At 39.1% G+C, this 25724-nt stretch overlaps 1 protein-coding gene across 5 annotated transcripts; it reads left to right on the top strand.

The window, feature by feature from the left end:
* The first annotated feature begins 4575 nt into the window (after positions 1-4575).
* On the top strand, positions 4576-25474 carry myrf (myelin regulatory factor). 5 transcript variants are annotated; one of them, XM_019277189.2, is made up of 27 exons: positions 4579-5368; positions 13398-13488; positions 13623-13928; positions 14394-14455; positions 15150-15372; positions 15496-15575; positions 15775-15889; positions 16672-16867; positions 16968-17044; positions 17923-18033; positions 18130-18235; positions 19253-19453; positions 19700-19808; positions 20000-20109; positions 20188-20348; positions 20456-20528; positions 20618-20700; positions 20813-20881; positions 20976-21059; positions 21281-21348; positions 21450-21524; positions 21610-21840; positions 22011-22104; positions 22531-22593; positions 23102-23207; positions 23329-23403; positions 23547-25474. In XM_019277189.2, the coding sequence occupies exons 1-27, from the start codon at positions 5323-5325 to the stop codon at positions 23625-23627; spliced, it is 3096 nt and encodes a 1031-aa protein (XP_019132734.1). In that variant the 5' UTR covers positions 4579-5322; the 3' UTR covers positions 23628-25474. The 5 variants fall into 5 exon arrangements, with proteins under 5 accessions (XP_019132736.1, XP_019132734.1, XP_019132732.1 ...); XM_019277187.2 differs by having other exon boundaries at positions 4580-5368; positions 15496-15596; XM_019277188.2 differs by having other exon boundaries at positions 4581-5368; positions 15496-15596; positions 18130-18220.
* Positions 25475-25724: the final 250 nt, after the last annotated feature.

The raw sequence follows: 25724 nt of genomic DNA on the forward strand, positions 1-25724 counted from the left end.
GGAAATAATAAAGAGTACTGTAAATATAGACTTTATTGCTGACACAAATATAGAGAGGAATGTAAAGAAATATAGATTTTTTTTAAATCTAAAGATTTCTCCTGACACAGAGGCCTGACTGCACCAAAGTGAAATCCCTGCAAGGTCCTCACATCCTCACATTAAATATGCAAACTCAGTTATAAAAATATCAGTCTTCACCTTGCAAATATTCAAACTGTCTTTAAGACAAAGTGATTAAAAAATTCACTTTCTGGTTGTACCAAATAAGTGCACATAGGCTGTGAGTTCAGCTGGAATATACAACATACAGTACAACAGAACAATAAAGACGAGGCTTTTTCGTGAATAGACACTGAAAGACACAAAATAATGTGTTATTAACAAACATTAAACTGTACCTGAATAAACTTAAAGCATGTGAAACACAAAAGGTGTTTCTAGTGTGTAAAACACTGTTTAGTTGTTCAACATCAAACCAGTTTGTCTACATTGATTTTCAAATGTATTTCAGCCATCAGCAGAATAAACAATATCCACCTTTCAGAATAAAGTACTGGATTATTGTCCTTGGATCTATCCTGGGAGGAACATTTGAGGATGTGACGACATTGTACAGGGTATACAGTATCACTTGAATGCTGCCCATATCAATAATTCAAACAAGTCCTAAAGAGGACCAGGGCTTGTTTCATTCATGAACAAAAGCGTGAACAAAAGAAAAGCTCATTGCTGTCCAGCATCTCAAAACAAATGTATGAGATGCTAATTATTTCAACATATCTTGTCAGTCAAAATAAATGGAGCCTAAAATGTAGGCCAGTCTCTTCATGTGCTAATGAAGCATGTTATCTGTGTTTGATATCAGATGCTGTAATTTACAGGCTTGTCTATCGTCGATGCTGACATGACATGACACGTTTGTGATCTCACATGTCACATCAATAAAAGCTTCTCCATCTATCATGGCTGGTGAGGTTCAATATAAAATTTCTATGATGATAATTAATCAGAGTGGAACTGACCTGGCCGGTTGGAGTAAAGTCCTGAGAGTCAGACTCCATCAAAGCCACTGACAACGAGTAAGACACTCCTGGTCATTACACCTGCTGTCATCGTGTACATCTGCCGCAATAGGAAGTAGACCATCAGCAGGATACTTGTCCCTGTCACAGAATAGATCACTGATGGAGTCGAGTTGCTCTTTACGCCTGCAGACATGGGCCAGACACACAAGGTCAAAGACAGTGGAAGAGGGCTGTCAGTTACTGTTGAATCTGTTCAAACAACCTGGGAAGGAAAGGTCAAACAAAATGATACTATAAGTTATATTAGGTTGCATCCAGTGTTTTTGCAGCTTGAGAAACGCTAAGGGTTAAAAAATATGAGGAGTGCAAAAACTGAATTGCAAAACTAAATTATTATTCTGTTCACTGCTATAAAGACCGTTGTAGAAGATCTCCAGTCATGTGATATTACTGCCATTAATTTTTAAAAGCAGAACAAAGGTTTTTTAAATTAATACAGCAATTATTTAACACAAAAAAAAATACATTTATAAATCTTGTCAAAATTAGTCCTATTAGAGTGAAAACCTGCTTTGAAGGGAGTGGATTACTTTTTTAAATCTTCCATGTTGTCTCCATGTGCCTTGGATTTATAAACTATCTAAACTCTAACTATCTAACTCTAAAATTTAAACCCGTAGGATAAACAATAAAACAAACAAGTTGTAGGAATAGAGTAGCAGTAGGGAGTCTTCAACTGGGATGCAATCGAGACACATTTAAAATATGTTGGGAAGTCCATGTACGATAAAAGTAAACTACAGAAACAAGTATTGGTCTTTTTAACTACTAATTAGTGTTATGTTTGTGTCTGTTGTTTATTGTACAAGTTAGAAGGAAGAAGAAGCATTGGATATATAGTTATGAGTACATGTAAGCATCACACCCAATAATACTTTTCTTCTTTCTGTCTGTGTTATTTCTTCATTTTTATATATATGAAATATGTTTAAAACATTAAATCCTTCCCCAAACTTAAATGTAAAGGTGGAAAATGAACATTTACATGTATTGAAATACTGTGCAAATAATAATAATTCTTTTGTTTAGCTTTACCAGAACTAGAAGATGCTATGATGCATGACAGCCCAGATAAGAGAGAAAAGACAGCATCAAACCTGACAGACACATTTTAGTGTTTTCTACAGGTTCATACAAACACCTGTTGTAAAAAAAAATAACCTGTGTAGCTAAATGTTCAGTTTTCACTCTTTATAATGATGAAGCAAAGAGTGAGAAAACAGAGAGACCAAGTAGACTGATGTCAGTTTCAGTATCTGTTATCAGGTGTTATCATTCATCACAGTGTCAGTAACAGAGAGAGAGGCTTTACATTATAAATGTACTCAGCTGAATTAAATTAATTATTATATTGGCTGATCATCCTAGAGGGAAACTTTTTTTTTTTAAATGAACCTAACGTTTCTTAAAGTCCTTAAATTAACACATGAACCCATTAAGCAAACCACATCACAGATGTATTATATAAATATTAATGACTCTGTAAAAGCTATAAAGTCCATAGCAACCACACCATAGCAACGCGTTCACCTACCTCACCTTCGGGCATCGCCATTTTGATTTTTTTTCCTAACTTTTACCAAAAAGATCAACGTCTCTGCCTACAGGCTGGAAGATGAACTACAACCTAACACAGCAGTCAGACAATGAGAGAAACAAATGGAAAAATACTCAAACACTTTAATTTATAAACTTTCTACTGCTTTTATATTATCTCTTTTTTGATTGGCTGGCAGCTGTTGTCCATCAATGTTTGTTTGTCAGTGCACAAGATGTTTAAACTATAGTTAATTTATGAAATAACATTTCACTGTTGAAACTACAAGCAAACTTTAATACTTAACATTAAACATAGTTATTGAACTACTTATTAAACATAGTTAAATCTCTAAAGCGCTATAAACAATACCTGTAAGTAACCGACGAAGTTAGTGAGCATAGTGAAGAAGCCAGTTTTCTCAGGAGGGGAATGTTAATGTTTCTCAATATCTGCTGGATTTGTAAATAGGCAAGTTGGTTTGCCAGCATATTATTTATTATCTCTATTTTTCCCCAGCTTGTTCACACGCTTCCAAATCATTCAATGCGGCTTTAAATAATGAATAATGAATGAAACACAGATCCCATGGTAAGTGGCATCAAGTTGGAGCTATGATACAGTTCATATTCTGTACGGAAACAACAATTTCTGATACATCAGGACACAATTTGCCATGTCACTTAAGGACATTGTTTGACCCAGCTGCATTTCTTCTCTACAGACTCGGCTTTACATGCCTAACATTTATCTGAACTTGAACCTACACTTAACCCTAAAGCCTAAAGTGTAATATTTAACAAGGTCCCTGAAGTCCCTAAACAGTGCACAAGTGTACATTACACACGCAGTTACAGAGCTATATGAGATAAGAAATATAGAACACCAAAATGAACTGCTTTAGCATAGCCAGCTGTTTCATTGTCCCCTGCAGCCTCTATCTGTTTCTCTTTCTTGCTTGTCCTCTGAAACAATCTGCATAGTGTAATTGAAAGAACGGACACGTTGTTTGGGTTGAATGGAGGAAAAGCAGAGGGGCGGAGGGGGGGTGGAGAGGGAGATGCTCCAGCTGTGGGGGAACAAGACAACACAACAGCATCTCACATGTGGGCGAGGGTGGGGGAGGGTGGGCGTCAAGGCTGCGGGGGCTGCACACAGTGGCATTGTTATATGGGGGGTGCAGCTGATAAGGTTTTAGAGAAATGGATCATTCCCTCAAATCCTCCCCTTGGGAAGCCTCGACACAAAACACTCCTGTTACTGTATGGTTGTTTAAGCTGGAGGAATTCATAAAGGCCCCACAGAAGTCTTTTAAATCACTTAAAATATACTGCAGATCAAAGTTTCACAAATGTTTTCACACCGCCATCAGGGAGAGAGAAAATATTTATTTTTAGGATCATGAATCAGGATAAAACTGAACTCGATAGAACACAGTGACTTTTCCTCAGGCTATGACCTATAACTGTTATTGTTGTAGTGTTTTCATACAACATTTCATATACATTTTCAAACCAGATCAAACACTTGACTTTAAAACCATCCTATCATCTATTTGTAGAGTCTCTATTAGGACACAAGAAAAAAGGGAGAAACTTCAGGAGGTGCAACAGAGGAGGGATCCCTCTTCCTGCAATAGACATGCAGTATTTATCATGTATATAAGGATAAAAAGAAGCACAATAACAGTAGATAATGATTGGTTAAAGCTGGTACACTCAAATATTAGAGCATCATAACACATTTAATGTTCAACAATTTTAGTTCAAATATCAAGTCTCATAAAATATAAGAGAACTAACACTCAATTTAATAATTAAATACATTTTCTTGATTTTTATTTCAATTAATCGTTTTATAAAATGTCAAAACAAGAAAAAAAAAGGCCCATCACAACTTCAAATTGCTTCATTTGTTCGCCAAGTAGTCCAATAGACAAATACATTTAATTTACTAACAGCTATGACACACACAAGCATCATGAAGCTGCAAAATGCGTCCAGTGAAAGTTCTGGCACCACAGACACACGCGTCTTTACAAGAACTTTTTTTTTTTGTTCGGGGATCTTTGCAGCAGTCCGGCGCACATCCCTCACCTGCCCTCAGCTCCTCTCCTCCGACTCTGTGCCGCACACATCCTGTCTGAGAGGGAGAGGCGAAGGAGGAAGAGAAGCACCAGAAAGGACTTGCGGAGTCAAGTTTAGACAACTTTTACGCACACTTGTTTTTAAAGACTTTTAAAGTCCTCTTGGTTTTTCCACAGGATGATGGCACTTTCCGCGAACTTAAACCAAATCTTATTATGAAGCTTATTGTGGGAGCTGAAGTAAAGGTGCGCCTGAAGGAACTTTTTTCTTTTATGGGTCTTTTGATGGCACCTTAATTAAAAAAAGAAGAAGAAGAAGAAAAAGAAGAAGAAGACTTGTTTTAAAGTTATTACGGAGTCATTGGAGGCGTTTGGCTGAGGGACGTCAATCCAGTGCCAAGTTTCTGAACAGGAGAAAGAAGTTCCTCCTCATGAAGAGTTGTTGGATTTATGTGATCTGAAACAAGAAGAAGAAGAAAAAGAAAAAAGAGAAGAAGTCATTAGGAAATTCCTCCATTTCGTGATGTACATGTGAAAGTTTCCCCGATCCGAATTGATTTCGTTCGGACAAGGGGAGACTTTAATGGATTTTTTATGTGGGACCCGCTAGGATGGACGTGGTAGATGAAACAGAAGCGTTACAGAGATTTTTTGAAGGTAAGCTCACTATATAAAAGTTTATCTGTATTGATACAGTTCTAAAAAACTGTCTTAAAACTGATTGGTTAGGAAATTGATAGTGAAAGGAAATCTTGTGAGTTGTGTTACTTTGACTTCTAATTAATTTGTTTTAAGAAGTGTCATTTTTTACCTGTTGTACTGAATCTAAAGCCTAATTTAATTATAATGGACCACTTATGGCAGGTGGGTAATTATAACAATAACTATAATATTTGTGAGTGATCATTTACGACTTGGGGCTTTTTAGGTGAAGGTTTCCCAAACTTTTACGCACACCTAACTCTGTTTTCTACTTCTTTCTTATCTGTTTGTCTTGAAAAACTAAAAATGCAAGAAGGCAGCAGGGTTAACGGGTGCGGGGAGCAAAAGTGCTGGTGATGGGTAACAGATCAAGTTAAACGGGGAATCCTAAGAAGAAGGGGGGAAAACAAGGTGGAGGAGGGTGGGGTTGAGGGTGAGGAGGTTGTAGGAATTCGAGTTAAGATAAATGGTGTGTTTTGCAAGGGTACTGTGGCACAATGTGTGTGTTAGAGACAGACATGAGCAATGTGGTTTTAACGCATGATAGTGTAATGTTGATCATCACAAGGCCAATAAACACAACCAAAGTCAGCTCAGAAGAGTGTAAGTTTATTCTCCTAAAATCAAATCTCCTAAAAACAAGATATATTATATGCTGTAAATTTAAATCATTGAGACTTTGGTTGGTAAACTTTTTTCCGCATGTACAAAAAAAGTGATTAAAAGTTTCTCTTCTGTTGCATCCCTGATTTATCTACTCTTATTTAGTACATCTGAGTTGAGTGTGTTGTGAATTCAAATTAAGTAAAAAAAAAAGAATATTCTTGACTTTGAACCTCATATTCCAGTAGGAAACGTCATATATCACAAACAAGACGCTCACCCTTTGTTTCCCCCTGCCCCCTGTAGATCTCACATCTCACTAATAGTTTTCTTTTTCTTTTTCTTTTTTGTTAAGAAACTTGATGTCAAATGGTCCAGGAGAAGTCAAGTGCACATGAAAACACACACTGTGGTTTATGTGTAATAAGTTATCTGCAGAGAGACTTAACACTTGATCATAGTATACACAGAGTGTTGATTTAAATATACACAGCCATCCATCCATGACTGTCAGGGGTTCCTTTCCGTTCTGACAGGAATTTAGTGTGTTTACATTCTTGCTTTGGGAGTAAGAGAGATGTTCTTACTTTGGCTTTATTTCAGCCACTTTAGCTTGGACTAAAATGTCAACTTGTCCATGAGAAGTATACAGTAGGTGCCGCCTTATATGTTTATTTTCCTATTTAACTTGTTTTTTTTTCCGTAACTAACCCTACTAATATCAGACTAATAATTATCTCTCAGATCTTAGATTCAGGTGTTTAGACGGTCAAACCTTGAGGTTAAATCACTGATAAAAAGTAATCAGTAAGTCTTGAATTTTATATATTAGATAATTTGTCTAATACTGTCCAAGCTAATCTTGCCCTTTACCTGAAAGAGAAGCACACTGACTCACTATAATGGATTTCAGTACTAGTAAAATGTGTTTTGATAGGATTAGTGAAATATGTATACATTCACACTAATGCACAGTGTACATTCCTGACATAGCCTTGGTGGCTGTTAAAACACAATGAGGTGAGACTGGTGTTTCTCCTGGAGTATTTGGCCTTCCCCGAGCTCTCACTCTCTCTGACTCCATTAGAGTGACAGTGAGCAGACACAGTGAGGAGGTGAGATACTGCAGACTCAGGGTGCAGAGAGACTTGGCTGTTGAGAGAGAAACCCAGTTAAACCACCAACCAATCCAAAACTTGACCTTCTCCTCTCTGACTCAGTTAGACAACAAACAGTCACACATACACTCACAAAGCCGTGTTTGCACATACAGAGGATCATGACATTTATTGCTGTTTTGTTACTCCGAGTAATGCCCCGTCTTAAGTCAACCTGTGTGCCTGTGCGCTGAGATTTCAACATTCATGCTGCAATGTTAGAGTAATGTTGCAGATTGCTTAGAAGAAATGGTCACACAGACAGCAGACATTAAACTGCATATATATAAAGTACAATAAGAGTCTGCAGCCACAGTAGTCACTCTGTAAGGCTGTCCTTATAGGCACAGCAGTGCTTTGAGTTAAATGCTGACATCAGAAGAAGGTCTGCAACTCACTAATTGTTTTTATTTTCATTTAATCTGCCAATCATTAATTTTTGCTCTATAAAATATCAGAAAATTTCATTATCTGACACCTTTAGATGTCTTCAAATCTTCTTTTGTCAAACCAAAAGTCTAAAACTAAAAAAATATACAGTTTAAACACAGAAGACAAAGAAAACCCAGCACATTTTATGTCAATTAATGTCCCGTGGATTGATTAATTGATTGATTGATATTTTCAGCTGTAGTCAAAATGTCAACATCAATGATGCTTTTCTTATGTGTGATGTTTGTTTATTATCTTAGTTTATCATGTTACATTGCTTGCATTTGCTAATTTGGCACAGAAGACAGCAGGTCTGAGGAAATGTTGCAGGTAACCACAGTGTTGGGCAACATTCTGACCTGATGGTTGAACTGTGTCTGCCAGAAATAAAACATTTTCACCTTCTAATCATCAGGAGGTGAATGAACCATGTTCTCACTCATATTGCCCAAGAACAACTCATCATTCACGTTACTATATCAAAATTCCTATTAAAACCCGCTGTACTCCCACCGTAGTTGTGAATCATGGTTTTTCGAAGGCCGTCATCCATCTTGCGAAACCGGCGTGAAACAAGTTTGGATGGTTCCTCTGATTTACAGGTTTAAGAGTGAATTGAAGATAGAGGAATGTATTGTTTTTGAGTAGCCAAGCTTACAGTGCTTACGAGTAGGTTTTATTTTTCATTGTTGTGCCTCACTCCCATCAGTGCTGACTGCCAACTGAGTAATCCTCAACCACCGAATGGTGTTAGTGGTTGAACTGGACTTCATGTGATTAATTCATTTGTTTTTGTTCGTGTGTGTGTGAAAGAGAGGCTGTTATGCAGCATGTGTCATCTTATTATATGATATTAGTTAGCCATATATTTATATAAAGCCATAGTACAGCCACAATGGCTGTAGGTGTTTGTCAGAATTGACCTGAAATCCAAAAGTTAAAAATAAAAAACGATTATCAGAAGCAGACGTTCTTCTTGTTGCTTCATCTTCCTCTTCCTTTCCCTCCCCAGTATCTTTCACCATGTTTTGTAAGTCTGTCTATCGTTGACCCTCAAACCCAACCTCACACTTGGACTGTTTCTTTTTTTTTCCAACCTCCCTCCACGTTCCCGTCCCAGCCTTGTCACTCCTGTAATCTCCTGAGCCAGGTCCGCCGGTGCGACCAGTGCTTGTGTGCGACAAGGTCTGTGTGTGGTAGCCTGGTACAGCCCTTTCTCATGACTGGGAAATAATCCTCATTATAACACTCCACAAGCCTTTCTCTCTCGCACACACACACACACTCACTCACACAATATGCACACACACACATACACACACACACACACACACACACACACACATTTGCTACCCTGATATGCGTCTCGCAGGTCTGCTGAAGAAAGACTTACAGCCCGAGTAGAGAAACATGTGAAAATTAGAGAGGAATTGTTCTTCTCATTTCAGGTGCTTTCATCTCAAGGACATCAACATGCTTTGGCTACGCGCAGGTACTCTGCCGCTCTGTCCGCTCTGCTTTTCTTTAGATGTGATTTACCTGACGAGGGGCTTTCCGTTTGTATTCACCTCATAATTAATGTCTGTGTCATAGTGATCTTCAGTCTTTTAGCAATAACACAAATGGAGAAGGTCTATAACTCGAGCTGTATGTCAGAGCTGTCTAACACTTTCTCGTGTAGAGCTAAAACATTTCCTTTGATTTACAATTTGTCTCTGTATGCGTGTTAAATTGTTCACTGTAGGCACAGTCCCTGTATTGCTGGACTGTGCAGCATCTTGTAGGACAGCTGAGAGGACACAGGATTTCTTCCGTACATTGATTATATCGATTACTAAAATCTGTCAGGTTGTTTTTAGGTGATTTTTGTGTCAGAGTCCACTGCTACTGGGAAAAACACATAAACAGAGAATATCATTTAAATCAGGTTTATCTTAAATAATCTCTGAGATATAGGCATGCATGTGTTTATTCATTGTAGACAACTTCAACTACACTTTTTGTGTGTGTGTGTGTGTATATGTGTCATGGGTGTGCAGCCAAGTCAATCTGGTCTAAATGTTTGATGATCAGATGGACTTTGTTCCTCCTCTGAAAGAGTTTAATTATTAACATACGCATGTGAATGCATACACATTTTATTGAGGCAGAAATCTGTATAAAATTGAATTTCTGCCAAATCATGTTAATGTTTTATGTTCCTTCTTGCCTTGCCTGCCAAATCATGTTAATGTTTTATGTTCCTTCTTGCCTTGCCGTGGCCCTAATAATAGTTTATACAAATCTAAAAGAATTACAATTACAATATATACTATAATTTAAAATACATGTAAAGGAAAGGAAAAGCTGTGCATTTGATTGACTGATGTAAGTCGAATCATGTTTAATGGGCACTCACACACTTGGCCCTCTGTTTGTGTTCATTTTAGATTATTACTCTGCTGACAACCCAGGCATTGAAATGGTGGCATAACACACACACACACACACACACACACACACACACACACACTCATACACACACAAACAAACAAACAAACACACATGCATACGTATGCTTACACACACACACACACACACACACACACACACACACACACACACACACACACACACTCCCCTCTCAGCCCCTAATCTCTCAAAAGGCCAGTCTGTATCGAAGTTGGACTGACAATCATTTCACTGTTCTTCGTTGGACACAGCTGGACAGAGAAAAACATAGAGGGCAGAGAAGTTTACACATCCAGTTCACGGCTATTTAAACTTACTGGAAAAAAAATGATTAATGATTTTAAATTTACTTGATTTATGTAATTTATACATTTTTTCTTTTATTGTTGCAAATGTCAGATGTCACACTGTAAACTCTCTTGTTTGTGGATGGGTACAAAGGTAGTGAAAGTTCCAGAACAGATGCAACAAAAATGCTGTATCTGTTCTCAGTGAACAAGGACTGTGCTTTTGTTTTATCAGTATTGTAGTACCTGAGTCTGTAGTTTATTTATTTATTATTTTGGCTATGTATTTAACCAGGTCCAGTTAGAGTTTTAAATACATGAATTTGTTTTTTGTAGCACTTTTGTCCAACGCACTTCTAGCTTCTGTGATTTTGTCTCACCAGTGAAATCTTACTTCCACAATGTAGTCTAACATTTAGTATATCCACTCTATTAATTGTAGCCCTAACTACCTGTTATACCCTTTCTATGTTAACTTTGTCTCCATACACTTACCCAACAGTTCCTTTTTTATCAATTCAGGCATTTTGGATAATATAATTTAGTTTAATTTAATACTAGAAGCAGCTGCATGTCCCATATGTTGTGGTGCATACAGGTAGATAGATGAGGAATGGCTACAAATAAGATGTGTGCAATTAAAATAAAATAAAAAAATTCTCATCTGTAACCATTATGTGTTTATATTACTGCTGTTCCTTTGATTCACTCATAGCATTGCTGCAGGTAGCCGTTTACACTGAAAAAGCTCAGCACCTCCAACAACAGCAGGCCGACACATTTCAGGACTAACTGGTAAAATAAGCGGCGCATTCAGCAGGGAGAAAGAGCCAGATCATTTTTTTCAGGGGTTGGTGGAGCGGGAGCTAAAACAGTGTCTTACATTCACCAAATGGACAGGAACATGACTCCAAATGAATGCTAATGTTGATCTCTAACTGCTGGATGTGCAAATAAGCAACTGTTTGCTAACAAGTTCATCATATCAATGCTAACATTGTACTTGAAAGGAGTCATATGTTGTGTTTGCAACTTGTTTCTGCTGCCCCGAGTGGGCAAAACGGTTATTGCAGGTTTAAATCATTTAGATTATTGTGTATGTATTTATATTGCACGCAAATTTGGCGCTCTATTTGGAGCTGTTTTGTTGAAAAAGTCTATAACAACCAACTCTGAGTAAAGCACAAAACTATTAAAGACACCTGGGTCTTGAGAGAGGACGTGTTTTTATATCTTGAAGTCTTGAACTTCTAGCACTTTTGACTTGAACCCAACTGGGGCTAAGTCTCGAACTTCTCTTTGACAAGAAGATACCTTGATTACAGCTGTGTTTATTCTCTCCTCAGTTTTCATTGTAGGTTTTTTCCATTTCCATTCCATCCTTGGACTTATATTCTGTCTTTCTTGCCCCTGCTCTCTTCAACCTCCATCTATCTACCCTCCCCTTTCCCTCCATCACTCTATTTTTCGTTATCAGGCCTACCAGCTTAAATTTACTGCCTCTTTGGGTGGGGTGCACATCTGGATCTTATTTTACAGGGAACCATCCTGCTTTTCTCTCGCACTGGCACGTATTAAGAGACATTATCCAGCTGTTTCTAAGATAGCCAGTCAGTGTAAACACCCTAGTTTTCCTTAAAAACATGGTAATGTGAGGATGTATGATGTTAAAAAAGAAAATTTGGAGTGTTCTTGGTAGTTAGGTTTGTGGGTTTGACGTCTGGAATTTGTAAGATGTTGATGTTTTTGCTGCTGTATACTGTCAGCTCTGCGTTTGGATGTGACAAAGCACACATTATTCTCTAGATAATATGGTCTGGAACGGTAGCAATGTGTGAAGAAACACGGGAAATTGTAACTAATACTAATAAGTGACATTTCTTTGGTTTCTGATGAGGAATGAAGCGTTAGTGGAAGACAAAAAAAAAAGAGGGAAAAAGATATTTTCCAATGCTAACACAAAAATTCCTCACATTCCCAACTGAGTAGCTGCTTAATCTATCAGAGAAAGTGTGTGTGCGTGTGTGTGTGTGTGTGCGTGTGTGTGTGTGTGTGTGCGCGTGTCTGTGTGTGTGAGGGAGAGACAGAGAGAGAGAAACTGGGGTTGCCTGCCCACCCACTGTATACCAGGTCCTCTGCTTCACCCTCTCTGTCCTCCTCCCCCTCTCTTCTCTCACACTCACTTCATTTCCAGCAACTGCAGTTTGGGACATCTAGCGACAGCTTCAAAGAAAATTCATCACTTTCTCTCATGTTACATTCGAGTTGGTCACTCTTTTGTGCAAGAGGGAAGGCTGGTTTATATAAACGGATGTACCCTTTTCTAAATATATGCATAAGAAAGTGCTTGTTCTACGTGTTGGTGTTTTAAAGATTAAGCGGGGGTCATGTGTTTGGGATTTGTGAGGCTTTGGCTATCAAAGGGTGAAAATGACCCCGGGGTGAAGTAAGGGGAGTATTAGGGAATTTGAAAATTACAATTGCTATAACCTTATAGGAAAATATTTTATATCATGACGCACAATGAGAAGAAGCAACCTTTTAGATGTAGTTCACCTTTATGAGAGATGTAAATTGGGTACAACACAATCTACTTTATAATTTTGATGTAGTTACTTTATGTTAACTCTCTTTTTTTTATAGCAGGGAAAAGGTAGCTGAGGTACAAAACAGTAAACGTCAACTAGAGTGAATCCAGTCCATATGCACAATCAGTCAGAGGATGAATCATCTGTATGTGATCTGTAATGTTCACCACTAACCCATATTTAGACTGTTAGTCACTCTTGAAATCTTTTCTCTCTCAATCTTTAAATTTTCAGGAAAGTATTGTGAAATTTTCTTTCATTCATCTATATCTACATTATTCAGATTAATACTAAACAAACTGAGCTCCTAATATATCATTAGTTCAGTCTTCCAGGGAATTGTTTCAACATAATCTTGTGCTGAGAGAACTGTTGCGGCACTGTGTGGAGTTGCTGAAAGATTCCCATTGCTAATTCCCAGATGCTCTCCATCTCCTCTGTGTTCCCTCCCCTCCCCTCTCCACAGGTCATGATATTACCAGTTCTCTGGAGCCAGCCAACATCGACACCAGTATCCTGGAAGAGTACATCAGCAAGGAGGACGATAGCACTGACATGTCAGTAGGGACTCCAGACCAACCCAGCAACGTCAAAACAACATGCGCCAACCGCATCAGATCATGTCGTTACAAAGGAATTTGTTTTTTCTGATAAGGCTAATCCCTTTTTTTCCCCTTCTTCGTTCTCCCAGCTGTTTCTCAGAGGTCCACAGCGCCCCAGGACCAAATTACTCATCTCCCCAGGCAGGAGTGTCCTCCGCTGGGGGGTTGGTGTGTGGTGTGAGCCCCCCTATACCACTTCGCCAAGGACCCCCTCTACCTGGGCCCCCTAACTGTCAGAACGCCTACCCCCCAGGTCCATCCCTGGGCCTCCGACACAACTACTCCTGCCTGGGTCAGCAGCAGCAACACCAACACCAACACCAGCAGCAGCAGCAACAACAACAACAACAGCAGGCTCACGTCAAGCCTGAGCACAGAGGCCACTACGCTCCAGGGTGAGCACAATACCTCAGACAAGACAGAAGAAATATAGCATAAGTTGGTGATGTTCAAGATGCTCCTGCAACTCACACACAACTTTATTTATTTATTTTTTTAATTATGCAATGAAACCAAACGCACACTCTACTACAAGTCTATTATGCAATCAATACTTGATTAAGCTTCATTTGTACAAGTAAAGCACTGGGCAAGAGGGGGCAGGGAGACTGATAACAGACAGCGAGAGAGTCAAATTACATCCTGTGAAAAAATCCTGACGCATGATCTTGTGTAAAGAACAACTACACTCACTCTGATCCTAGTTTCTCCCTTAAATATGGTGGCAGTTTAGAAAATAAGAACAATATACGAACTTCAAGCATGGTATTTGCTTTAAGAATTTATTTATTTCTATAATTTGAAAGTCAAACATGACTGTTTTTGTGATTAAATAATCCACCACCGTCTATTTTTTTTAGGACACTACCTGAGTCCCCCCCAGACTCCAGCTCAGAGCCGTACTCTCCTCAGCAGGTGAATGGTAAGTGACACTTTTTTTCCCCTCTTTCCCTGCAGAAATGTGCAAAACGGTGACAGAGAGTGCACAAAAAAAAGAGACCATACAACAAACAGAAACGGTGCTTTAATCTGTAGACTGAGTCAGAGGAAGCTACTGAAGTATTCAAGGTGTATGAGGGTCACAGACGCCTCTCCGCTTAAGTCAATATCTGTTTCTCATCACTTCATTGTTTTTGAACAGAGCATAAAGATAGAAAATCTGGTTCATGGGCAAACCAATCAATATATTGAATTCACTGTGTCTCTGTCATTTATTAAACAGTTAACATAATTTATTTGGAAAACTGACAACATTTTGAATCCTCATAAGCTTTTATTTTAAGAGTTTCTGCAAAGAATCAACCAGTCTATGTTTGGTTTGTTTCAACGTACAAGTAACAGTACTCAAAGTCATTATGGACTTCACACACCTGTGTTGGTCTTGCCCATTAGTAAAAAGGTGTGGAATAGTGTTATCTGATCGGCACTCCTCCAGTTCTCCTGTTGGAAACAATGGAAAATACTTTTAGCCAAGGTTGGAGGGAATAAACTGCAATCTGAAATGACGACAGACAAGCCATGAGGGGAAAAGCTACACTCTCTATGTGATTAAGTGTATTTGCAATGGTAAATATAATCATGTAAACATTATGCTCCATCCTCGTCGTGTCTTTTAGATCCTCACATGATCAGGACCATGACACCAGAGAACATGTGTCACATGACTCCAACGCCACCCCTCCCACCACATGGCCACTATCCCAGCATGCATCGGGACATGTACCTGAAGCCCGAGCCCATGATATCACAGTATCCTATTGGTCCAGCCACAAGCGGAAATGGAGACATGCAGCAGACACAGATGCTCCATCAGCTACTGCAACATCCTCAGGGGCAAGAGTGAGTCATGAAGATAATACAAGGAGGGCGGGTTCGGCTGTCCAGTTTTTATGGAGCAAGGAATGATGGGAAGGTGTGGTAATGTGTACAATATTTGACTGTGTTTTCAATATCCTCACACAGTGGCATCCCTGTTCACCAGGCCAAGAAGAGGAAGCACTCCGACTCTCCCAACAGCACCCTGAATTCCCAAATCCTCACAGGTATCATCAAACAAGAACCAGGTAGGCAGGCATCTTTCTTTTCTTTCTCGCCTCCTCTACCTCATGCTCGCCTGCTCTTACCTACCCTTTAACTCTCACGCAGATAAAGAGTTTTACAGAACAGCTGCAGACATACTTACCTTTAATTAGATTTCTGTCTTGATTTAATTGCTTATATTTCAATCTGTTTTTATCACAGGATTAATGCAGGATGCAGACAATGCCTACCTGGACCCAAACTATCAGTGCATTAAGTGGCAACCTCACCAGCAGAGCAAGTGGACACCACTATATGATGCAAACTGCAAAGAGCTGTGGGTGGAAGTTATTTTGGCTTATGTGTATATCTTGAGGTCTTTATTTGGGGGATAAAGGAACTCAAAGTTAAAGTTATAATTGGTTAAAGTATACAGTGGGAGTGGCAAAGGAATAGCAGGGTTTAAGAGGTCTACAAATTCCTCAGAGGTGAGTTGTGTGGGGGAGTGAACGAGTGCAGGGTTTCGGCTTAGAAAGACACCGTGAGGAGGGGTGAAGGGAAAAATTAGTGTACACCCACTTTTGCTTTTGTAATGCCAAAATAAAAAGAGCATAGATAGGGAGGAAGGTTAAAATGAACTCACAGGACCTTTCAGATATGTTATCAAAACCACCTGGTCATCAAAACTTTTAGCACACTGAACCTATATAAAGGGACAGAAGGTTAGACTTTTATTAAGACTTCCAGAAGATCTCATTCCTCTGGGTTGTAAAGTAATGGCACCGAAACTGAGGCTTAGGGGCCGTGAGGGGCCTCTGCAAGGGGCTCTACCAATGAGGGAATGTTTACGTAAAAATCTCTGGTTTTATGTCACAGAAGATATAACTGCTATATTAGATCCCCACGTGCAGTATAAAAGGTTATTTATTTCATTACATACATATGCTCTATCCACATATGTATCTCTCTGAACGTTTGTTCCTAAAAACACGTGGAAACCCCCTGTCAAAAGTCTCCCCCTGGTGATAAAAACTGCTAAACTCACTTTCTGCCTTTCTTAATGCGGTATGCTTCCTATATGTAGTATTCACGTGCCACAATCTCTTTCTTTGCCTTTAGTCCGATGCCGACCTACCGCGTTGATGCCGACAAAGGCTTCAACTTCTCCCTGGCTGACGACGCTTTCGTTTGCCAGAAGAAGAACCATTTCCAGGTCACAGTATACATAGGCATGCTGGGAGACCCCAAGTACATCAAGACAAGTGAAGGCCTGCAGCCCATCGACTGCTTCTATCTCAAACTCAATGGAGTAAAGGTGAACAAAGGGAAAATAGCCAGCATGATATCAACTTGAGAGTTAACCTTTAGCTCTGCAGTGTATTTAGTTTATGTTTTATGTCTCTCCTTGTTGCTAGGTGGAGGCCATGAATCAGTCTATCAGTGTGGAGCAGTCACAGTCTGACCGCAGCAAGAGACCCTTTAAGCCAGTGCTGTGAGTCTGACACTTTAAAGGATAGGAGCACATTTTTCATATACCCATATGTGTATTAAAGGTCCAGTGTGCAGGATTTAGCCTCCTCCTCTCCTTCCAAGCATGTAGGAACTACAGTGAGCGGTGTTTAGTTTGTCCATTCTGGGCTACTGTAGAAACATGAAGGTTCAACATGATAGTGTAAAGCTGCTTACTCTTAGCGTTAACTATAAGCTTCACTTTTACTGAATTAAGTTTCAGGCTGTGGGTCAAGCAAACGCATGGGGCAGTTTTTTCTGTGCAACATGATTACTTTAATGTCTGCCTCAACAGTAGGACAACTCAACACTGACACTGACTCACAACAATGTGATACATTACGTCAAAGTTTCACTTCATATAAAAAAAAAAAATCTCTCATCTTACACTAGCTTATTGTAAGGTAACAGAAAAACACAACAATTCTTATTTTCAGGTGATTACACTGATCAAAACATACTTATTATATTCCACTTCTGCCAATAGATCCCCCTAAATGTTAGTTAAGATAACTATTGCATATAATTGCCGTTTATTATGTTGTGATGTCGTCCGGTTTGATTTCAGTTCATTATGGTGATGGCTTTGTAGCAAAAACTGTTTATGAATCTTGTGGTGCGTATTTTCATGGACCTTTTATGTATGTAATGTTTCCTGGAGAGTAACAGTTCAAACAGGCAATGGGCAGGGTGGAATGAGTCTTTCAGGATGTTGTTTTAATACAGTAAGCAACTGTTTCAGTGTTCATGCAGGCACCTGACTTGAAATGTTGTGAGCACATCTTGTAACCGAGGCAGAAACGGTTTATAGTGGTAGGAGGATTTTGTTACATAATGTATTTGTGATGTTGTTTCTCCCAGGGTAACCTTGCCCTCAGAGCAGGTCACAAAGGTCACAGTTGGGCGGCTCCACTTCAGTGAGACCACAGCAAATAACATGAGGAAGAAGGGCAAACCAAATCCTGACCAGAGGTGAAAAATATACCATCACATGTAGAAACGTGATTTACTATGATCCAATCAAATCTTCAGGAGTCACATCTTCTCCTGATGTTTGTGTCGTTGCAGGTATTTCATGCTGGTGGTGGCGCTGCATGCTCAGTCCCACAGTCAGAGCTACACTGTGGCTGCCCAAGTGTCTGAGAGGATCATCGTCAGGGTAACGTCTGGCCATGTCTGTCTACCTCCTACAACGATCATATCCCTTATGAATGTGGCACCTTTCTCTTGTCTACTGTACATGCATCTCTGCACTTCATCATCACTGTGTAGATCCTCTCCATTGTCTGTCTTTCCATTATGCGTGCCTGTGATTCCCAGCACACACAATGTACACTCCACAACACAAAGTTTGTAAAACAAAGTGCATTGTGGCTGTCCTGTGAAAGCCATATATCTTTAAAACAGCAACCACAAACCTGAGCTGAGAAAAGATTAGCTTTGTTATAACAGATTTTTTCAGTTGATTAAATTATTTAACTTTAAGAATTAAGAATATTTGAGGACATTGAAGGAACTATTGGTCCTAAAGTTTATCTAAAACAAATGTGTGGAGATTTGTGGTTTTCACTGGACAGCGATATACTTAATCTAGTGTAAAGCATAAACTTACAATGTATTGTTAAAGCTATCCAATCGTGTACTTGTTACTATTCAATGTGCTTATCCACAATTAAGTAAATTATTGTGTTAATTCAATAATTTAAATTCAATTTAAACAATGAAAAAGATATAAACACTCCTGTGCTTATGCTAAGCCTAGTACATCTTAGACTTGTATTAAAGGAATAGTTCTACATTCTGGGAAATACACCTTGTAGTACATATATGGCTGGAACCGGCAGCTGGTTAGGTTAGCTTAGCCTAGTATTAAGAATGGAAACAGCTGGCCTATTTCTGTGCAACCAAACAAAACAAACAACAACATAAAATCTGCCTCCCAGCACCTCTAAAGCTGACAAAAAAACACAAAAAGTGTAAAAGTGTACAAACAAGATATTGTGGTTGTTTAACTGGGGGTTATTTGCAAGACCATTTCTTGGTGCAGGTGTTGCAATAAAGTGAATACACATATTTTTTCAAAATGTCGAACTATTCCTTTAAAAATGTTGTAATTATTTTTTTTAGCATCTCTTTCAGAAATACCTGAACCATCATTTGTCTGCGCACCTTCTCCGTCTCTCTGTTACAGGCATCCAACCCAGGCCAGTTTGAAAGTGACAACGAGGTGCTGTGGCAGCGTGGCCAACTGCCAGACTCGGTGTACCACCACGGGAGAGTGGGCATCAACACAGACCGGCCGGACGAGGCCCTTGTTGTTCATGGCAACCTAAAGGTCATGGGCTCTCTGGTACACCCGTCTGACATCAGGGCCAAAGAAAATGTCCAGGAGGTGAGGATGGTACTCAGTGTGTATCTATATGAGTTTGTGTTTGTGTGTGTGTGTTTCCAAATTGTCCATGTGTGTCATTTGTGCTTGTCATCATGAATCATGTCATCCAAATGCCCATGCTCAGCACGGTTGACTGTGCAGTTCTGTCTTTTCATTATACTCGACCAAAGCATTTTCACCTGCAACACGAACATCGTGTTTTCATACCATCTGCATGGATGTCATTGTCATTCTGTCTGTGTGTAGGTCGACACCACAGACAATTTGAAACGGATTTCTCAGATGAGGCTGGTCCATTATCAATACAAGCCTGAGTTTGCTGCCACCGTGGGCATAGAGAACACTGCAGAGACTGGTAACAACTTCATAAATAACAAATTCAAATGTTTGCCCCCATCATCTCATTTCTTTGTACACTGTATATCATGTTTTCATCTTAATGTCTTAATATTTGATCATTTTTATACACGTGTGTCCTGTATCTGTATGCTCCTTCATGCTTTTGCTGTGCTTTTTCACTTGAGCACTTGTTGTATCCTCCTGCAGGAGTGATCGCTCAGGAGGTTCAGCAAATATTGCCTGAAGCGGTGAAGGAGGGGGGTGATGTGGTGTGTGCCAATGGAGAGACTATCCCCAACCTGTTAGTCGTCAACAAGGTAATGAAAGCACACAAACATATGCACATGCACTCACAGATTTCTTCCATACATACCAACAGCTCTCTCATTTTAAAGGAACGTATCTTCATGGAGAACGTTGGAGCAGTGAAGGAGCTCTGCAAGCTGACAGACAACCTGGAGACTCGTATAGACGAACTGGAGCGATGGAGCCGCAAACTGGCCAAGCTGCGTCGCCTTGACAGTATGAAGAGCACCGTGAGTGGTGGCACTATCAGGTGAGAGCAATGAACAGAAATCAAATTTAGTCTTCAGAACAAGAAAGAGAATAACACATGAGTAGAAAAGAATTAATAAATTACATTTCTTTTTCTGGTCCTTGTAGCCAATCAGGGAGTTATTTTAGCCGAACAGGAAGTGGCCCGCTAAAGAAGAAGACAGTCAAACCTGGGAGCAAGGTCTGTGGTGATATGATGTATTCAAAGACCTTAAATTGTCAAATTCTGCAAGTGAACAACTTTAATGTGAGTTTGTGTGTTTATTGCAGAATTTGCTACCAGATCAAGGCTGCATCAGCCAGAAGTTCATGCAGGGAACCATCCTGGCTCTGGTCGTCGTCATGGCCTTCAGGTTAGATTGAGCAAAACGTGTTTGGGGAGGGAGTGGTGGGTAAACAACAAATCAGCTTGTTCAATCATGACATGATGATGATATATTGGATCTTTTTTTTTTTTCCTGACAGTGTCATTTCCATGTCCGTCCTCTATGTGTTGACTCTTCACCACAGAGGAGACGTCACAGAGAAAGACGGGTATGTGCAGACACTTCAGCTTTTTAGTGAAAGGAATCAATTTTCCACTTCTTCGTTAATGTCTTTCTGTAAAATCTGTCCCTGCTTTCTGTAGCTATCTTCCTTCCTGTGTTCTCTACATCTCTTGGATGCCCATCTTCACTGCCACTGTAACTTTCTGTCCACCTGTCTGCCCTTGGTACGCTTTCAACACCTTCCTTTCTTCCCGCTTGGTTAATATTCTGATTTACTCTTTCAGTCTTATCTTTGATTGCTTAGTTGGGTGTTTCTTTAGTCCTGTCTGAAAGGAGATCATTAGTCACACATCTAAACACGTTAAAATTAATTGGTTTATAGATGTGTCATTAGTTTAACTAAAGCATGCTTTTGACCTCCTGAACTGCGATCTGATTGGTGAAGGTCCAGAGCTGCACTGGGATCTTCCCGCAATAGTCCATATACTTCACCGTCCACCACCCCAGCACCAGGTGAGGGGACATGCTCAAGTTTAATGGTTTTGGAAAGCACAGCAAACAACAGGCTGATTTAGATCTGATCCTTTTCTCTCATTCACTTGCAAATCCTCCAGCTTGCTGTTCAACCACAGCCATAAACAACCAATCAGCTACAGTTTTGACACTGAGTAACAACCAATCCACAGCAGGTAAGTAAGCAAATATTAGATGTTTTCATCTGTTTTCATAGTCTACATTTGTCTTCAATACAAGTTAATTATCTTCCTTTTCTAGATTTAAGCAGTCTGGTTCCAACACCAAGCACTATTATTAAGAAGGCCAAGTCCAGAACAATGGACAAGGAGAACCGTGGTAGAAACCGCCTGAGTCACACCTCAGCACCTTTGTACTATGCCAAGTCCAAACGGCCAGCAACTACAGACCTAGACGGAGTGGGAACTACCAACCGTCTACCCGGGGGTCAGCAGCCAGCATCACGCAGACAACGCAGCCTGCGCACAAAGGGTAAATCCACAAACACAGCCCAGACCTGGCACTTTCTTCACACACATAATATGAAGTATGCAAACACAAAAGCCATTTGTTTGAGAACAGCAAACAAAGCTTATGTACATACTGTACAACGGAATGCTACAGTTATAGTGCTCATAGTGCGGCTTTTCTTACGTTTACAGGAGGAAGGTCAACTCCCTCTCTGGCTACTCTACATATCCTGGAGACAAACCAAGAAATCACAGCTCACAGTTGCACAACACCTGAGGGCTGCAGGTACAGATTTTTCACTTATATTAAATTGACATTGTACAGATTGACAAATTAAAGAAAAAAGCAACATGAAGTGTCCTAATAAAGCGACGGTCCACTACAAACAGCCAGAACAGTTTCAATGCTCCTTAGTAAGCCAAGGATTCTCCAAGAACACAGCTGGAGGGATGGACTGAAGGGATGGTTAAAAGTGTTGTATTACTCGTCGGTTCAAAGTTTACCAAAGGTGTTCAATCAGGTTCAGATATGGTGACTGTGAAGGCTGGAATATGATTGAATATTGAATGAATGAATTTTTTAAAGACATCAAACTATTTACTGAGAGATCATCTGGATTAATTATGTTCAAGTTTCTTGTCTGTATGTTTACACAGTTACAGATTGAGTTCAAGAGTTGATGTTTGATGCTGTTTTTCTCTGTGTCTCCAGTTACACAGTATCACTCCATGGAAAGAGAAATTCTTCCATCTCACAAATCACTTTGCGCATGACGTGAGTATACAAGTTTCCTGTAAAGACCCGTGTAATTTGGCACTACATGAAAAGTTAGAGTTAATGGACCAGTGTGTTAGATTTGGTGGCGTAGTGGTGTAGTTACTGATTACAACCCCCTCGCCTCATCTTCTCCTTCCTAGTGTGAAGTAGAAACCATGGTGGCTACAAAACGTGTGAAAAACACAAAAGGCCCAATCTAGATCCAGTATTAGTAGTTTTGTCTGTCCTGAGCTACTGTTCATCATGTTAGACTCTGTGGAAGAGGACTTATGCCTGTACATTTCTATGGTAACAAAAACATAACATTATTATTTTCAGGTGATTATGCATTAAAAAAAACAAAGACATGCATATTCCATTTACATTTCAGCCCCGCAAATCTGACACACTGGACCTTACACTTTTAAGATTATTAGGAAATCCTTAGAAAATAACTGATCCATAAAACAAATGCAACTAAAAAACAAACTTTCAACTTATTTACAACATATTTAATTCATTAAAGGTCCATGAACAGTGTGTGGGTGCAACAATGTGGAGTCACCAAGGGACGTTTATGTCCCAACCACACAGAGAGAGAGCTTGTTGATGGACAGAGTGCATCAACAAAGGTACATAATGATATACTTAATCATGATCCATCACATAAACAAAATATATTTCCTTGTCTTGTCATTTTGTATGTGAAACAATGATTTATTATTCATAATATTCTTTATACTTTACTCTAAGGGGACTTATCACCTGTGGTCAGTGCCCGTGCTGTCTTTCCAGGACATCACCTATCACTTCCGTGTCTCCCTGTCTGTGAGTAAACTCCAAAATATGATATATCTCTAGATTCGGGGTGATTCCTCTGTGTTGTTTTATCAATTTATTGTGTGCTTAGTTTGAGCAGTGAGTCACTGACTGATTAATGATTTTCATTTCCTCATGCTTTTCATTGGCAGAGTGAAGTGAGTTGTGCCACTGATGGAGAAACCTCATCATACTCTGACTACCATTTTCTCATACAGAGCAGCTGTGTGTGAGAAGGACGACCACGTGTGACAGTGCCTTTACAACATGCCACGTTTTTTTTCTTGGTGGTTCCATTTGTACGCTGTTGTGACGGGATCAAGTTTTGTCTCATTATTGTACATTATTTTTAAAAAATACAGAACAAACTATATACAACTGTCCCCACTGTAATCCCCTCCATATGTATATGCATTAAGACATCTCTTTGTGCTGTGATCACTGGAATTTGAAACACTGTTCAAGTTTGTTTTGTTTTTTTTTGTTTGTCACTGAAAACGTCTTAGAACACTGTAATTGACAACTGTGTTGTGTCACTGTTAACTGCTATTATGTAATTAACATTCATGAGTTTATAGCTCAACTTAATTACTGATCACTATGTCTTCCATACTTATCATAAGCCATAATTACTTTTTAGCAGCAAGTTTCTTAATGAAGTCCAGACTAAGATACTGTAGATGACACTACACATATTTTTGCTTATGTTTTTAATATGTTGAATCGTTATGTACACTGAAACTAGTGTCAACTGAAAACAAAAACACTTTTCAGTAGTTTTATACACTGGAGAGAAGATTATTGGCTTCTGCTGAAGGCCTCAGTGAGTGGTTGCAGCTCGCACTGGAAATATACCTCAGTAGTGCACACTGGCAAATCCTGGGTCTGTACAGTAGAGCATTGTGTTTGAGGCTGCTGCAGTCGACTAGACTGTCTGCTGTCTCCTCATGTAGCATCTGACTAAACACTGTACAGAGTGGAAAGTACTCTGCAGTATTCCTATCTCAACGTCAGATTGTTACATTGGATGTTTATGCATGTGTATACGTATTACGAGATCCTTCACCACTGAGTCATGCTCATTTCAGCAGATTCACTGGATAAGACTGGATAAGTCTACAAATCACTGGAAATGAACATGTAGAAACACTGACAGCATTTAGCATCTGATAGTGGAAATGCCAACACTGACAATAATTAAAGAAACACTGGAATATCATACACTGTATTTTGGTAACTGGACAGAATGCTGGTAAGGCAATAAATGGCATATATCATGTCAGATGCATGCCCAATCATTTCTCTAAAAATGATACATCTCAGCTCAGAGGCAACTCAAATGCTGCTTCAGCTTTGGAAATCCCATTTTAACGGCTTGATCATAAAGCTGAGAAGGAGTCACGTTTATTTACGCACACTCAAGAGATAAAAAATGTATGTACACTGGATTCGCTCATGTTTTTTAAAAATATTTTCCTGTGCCATACCATTAAGCCGTGATAACACTTTTAAAATAACTAAATTGTGTAATTTGTTTCTATCCTTTCCTGTCTTCAAAGCGTTCTCACCACATTCACCACCATGCTTTTGTTGACATGTAAAAAAAAAATCCATATTTCATATGTGTCTGTGTTCAGAAAGAAAAAAATACAAATGTAAAATCAATATTAAATAGGAAAAACAGCCATCAGACAAAGGTTTATGGAAGACACTGTATAATGTTTTCAGTATAATTATGACTTCAGTGGGTATAGTATACTATTTTAGCTTATTTATAATGCACCAGCTTGCATTATGAAACCACTCTAGCACTTTTTGCACTGTATATATGAACTGCTTTTGCTCTATCCAGTGCACCAGACTGTTTTCATGTACTCTGGTAGAACTGCATTGCATGTAACTGTATAGCTTCATTTTGTTACTACCAATGCTCCTTTTTATCTGATGTGTTTTATCATATTGTTTTTATAGTTGATATTATTATTGTTATTTTCTTTTTTTTGGGTTGTTGTATTATCAATAATATATTAACTTTTAGCTAATGGAGCCCAGACTTGATTGATAAGCATGAAAACACACACACAAACACACAAACAAACACACATACGTTTCTAATTTTAGCACTATTTGTTCAAAAGAAAATGCCATAACACAAAAAATATGTTGAGTACTTTAATACACTACCTTATCTTTTTAGCCCATATTATCATTACATTTTTAAAGCGTTTTGTCAAAAATATGCTGTAATACTATGAATGCATGTAGTAAATAAATTTGTGATTGAATTTTCTGTTGTATTTGATTGTCAAACTGCTTTATTAGGGCTGGCA

The sequence above is a fragment of the Larimichthys crocea genome, chromosome XXI, assembly GCF_000972845.2.
Source record: "Larimichthys crocea isolate SSNF chromosome XXI, L_crocea_2.0, whole genome shotgun sequence".
Classification (NCBI taxonomy): Eukaryota; Metazoa; Chordata; class Actinopteri; family Sciaenidae; genus Larimichthys; species Larimichthys crocea.

What these genes read in the sequence shown, in the direction of transcription:
- myrf (XM_019277187.2), top strand. Translation starts at nt 5,323, where the DNA reads ATGGACGTGGTAGATGAAACAGAAGCGTTACAGAGATTTTTTGAAG. An exon ending in AGACCCTTTAAGCCAGTGCT is followed by an intron (nt 17,045 to 17,922) that starts GTGAGTCTGACA and finishes TGTTTCTCCCAG; the next exon opens with GGTAACCTTGCCCTCAGAGC. An exon ending in GTGAGTGGTGGCACTATCAG is followed by an intron (nt 20,349 to 20,455) that starts GTGAGAGCAATG and finishes TGGTCCTTGTAG; the next exon opens with CCAATCAGGGAGTTATTTTA.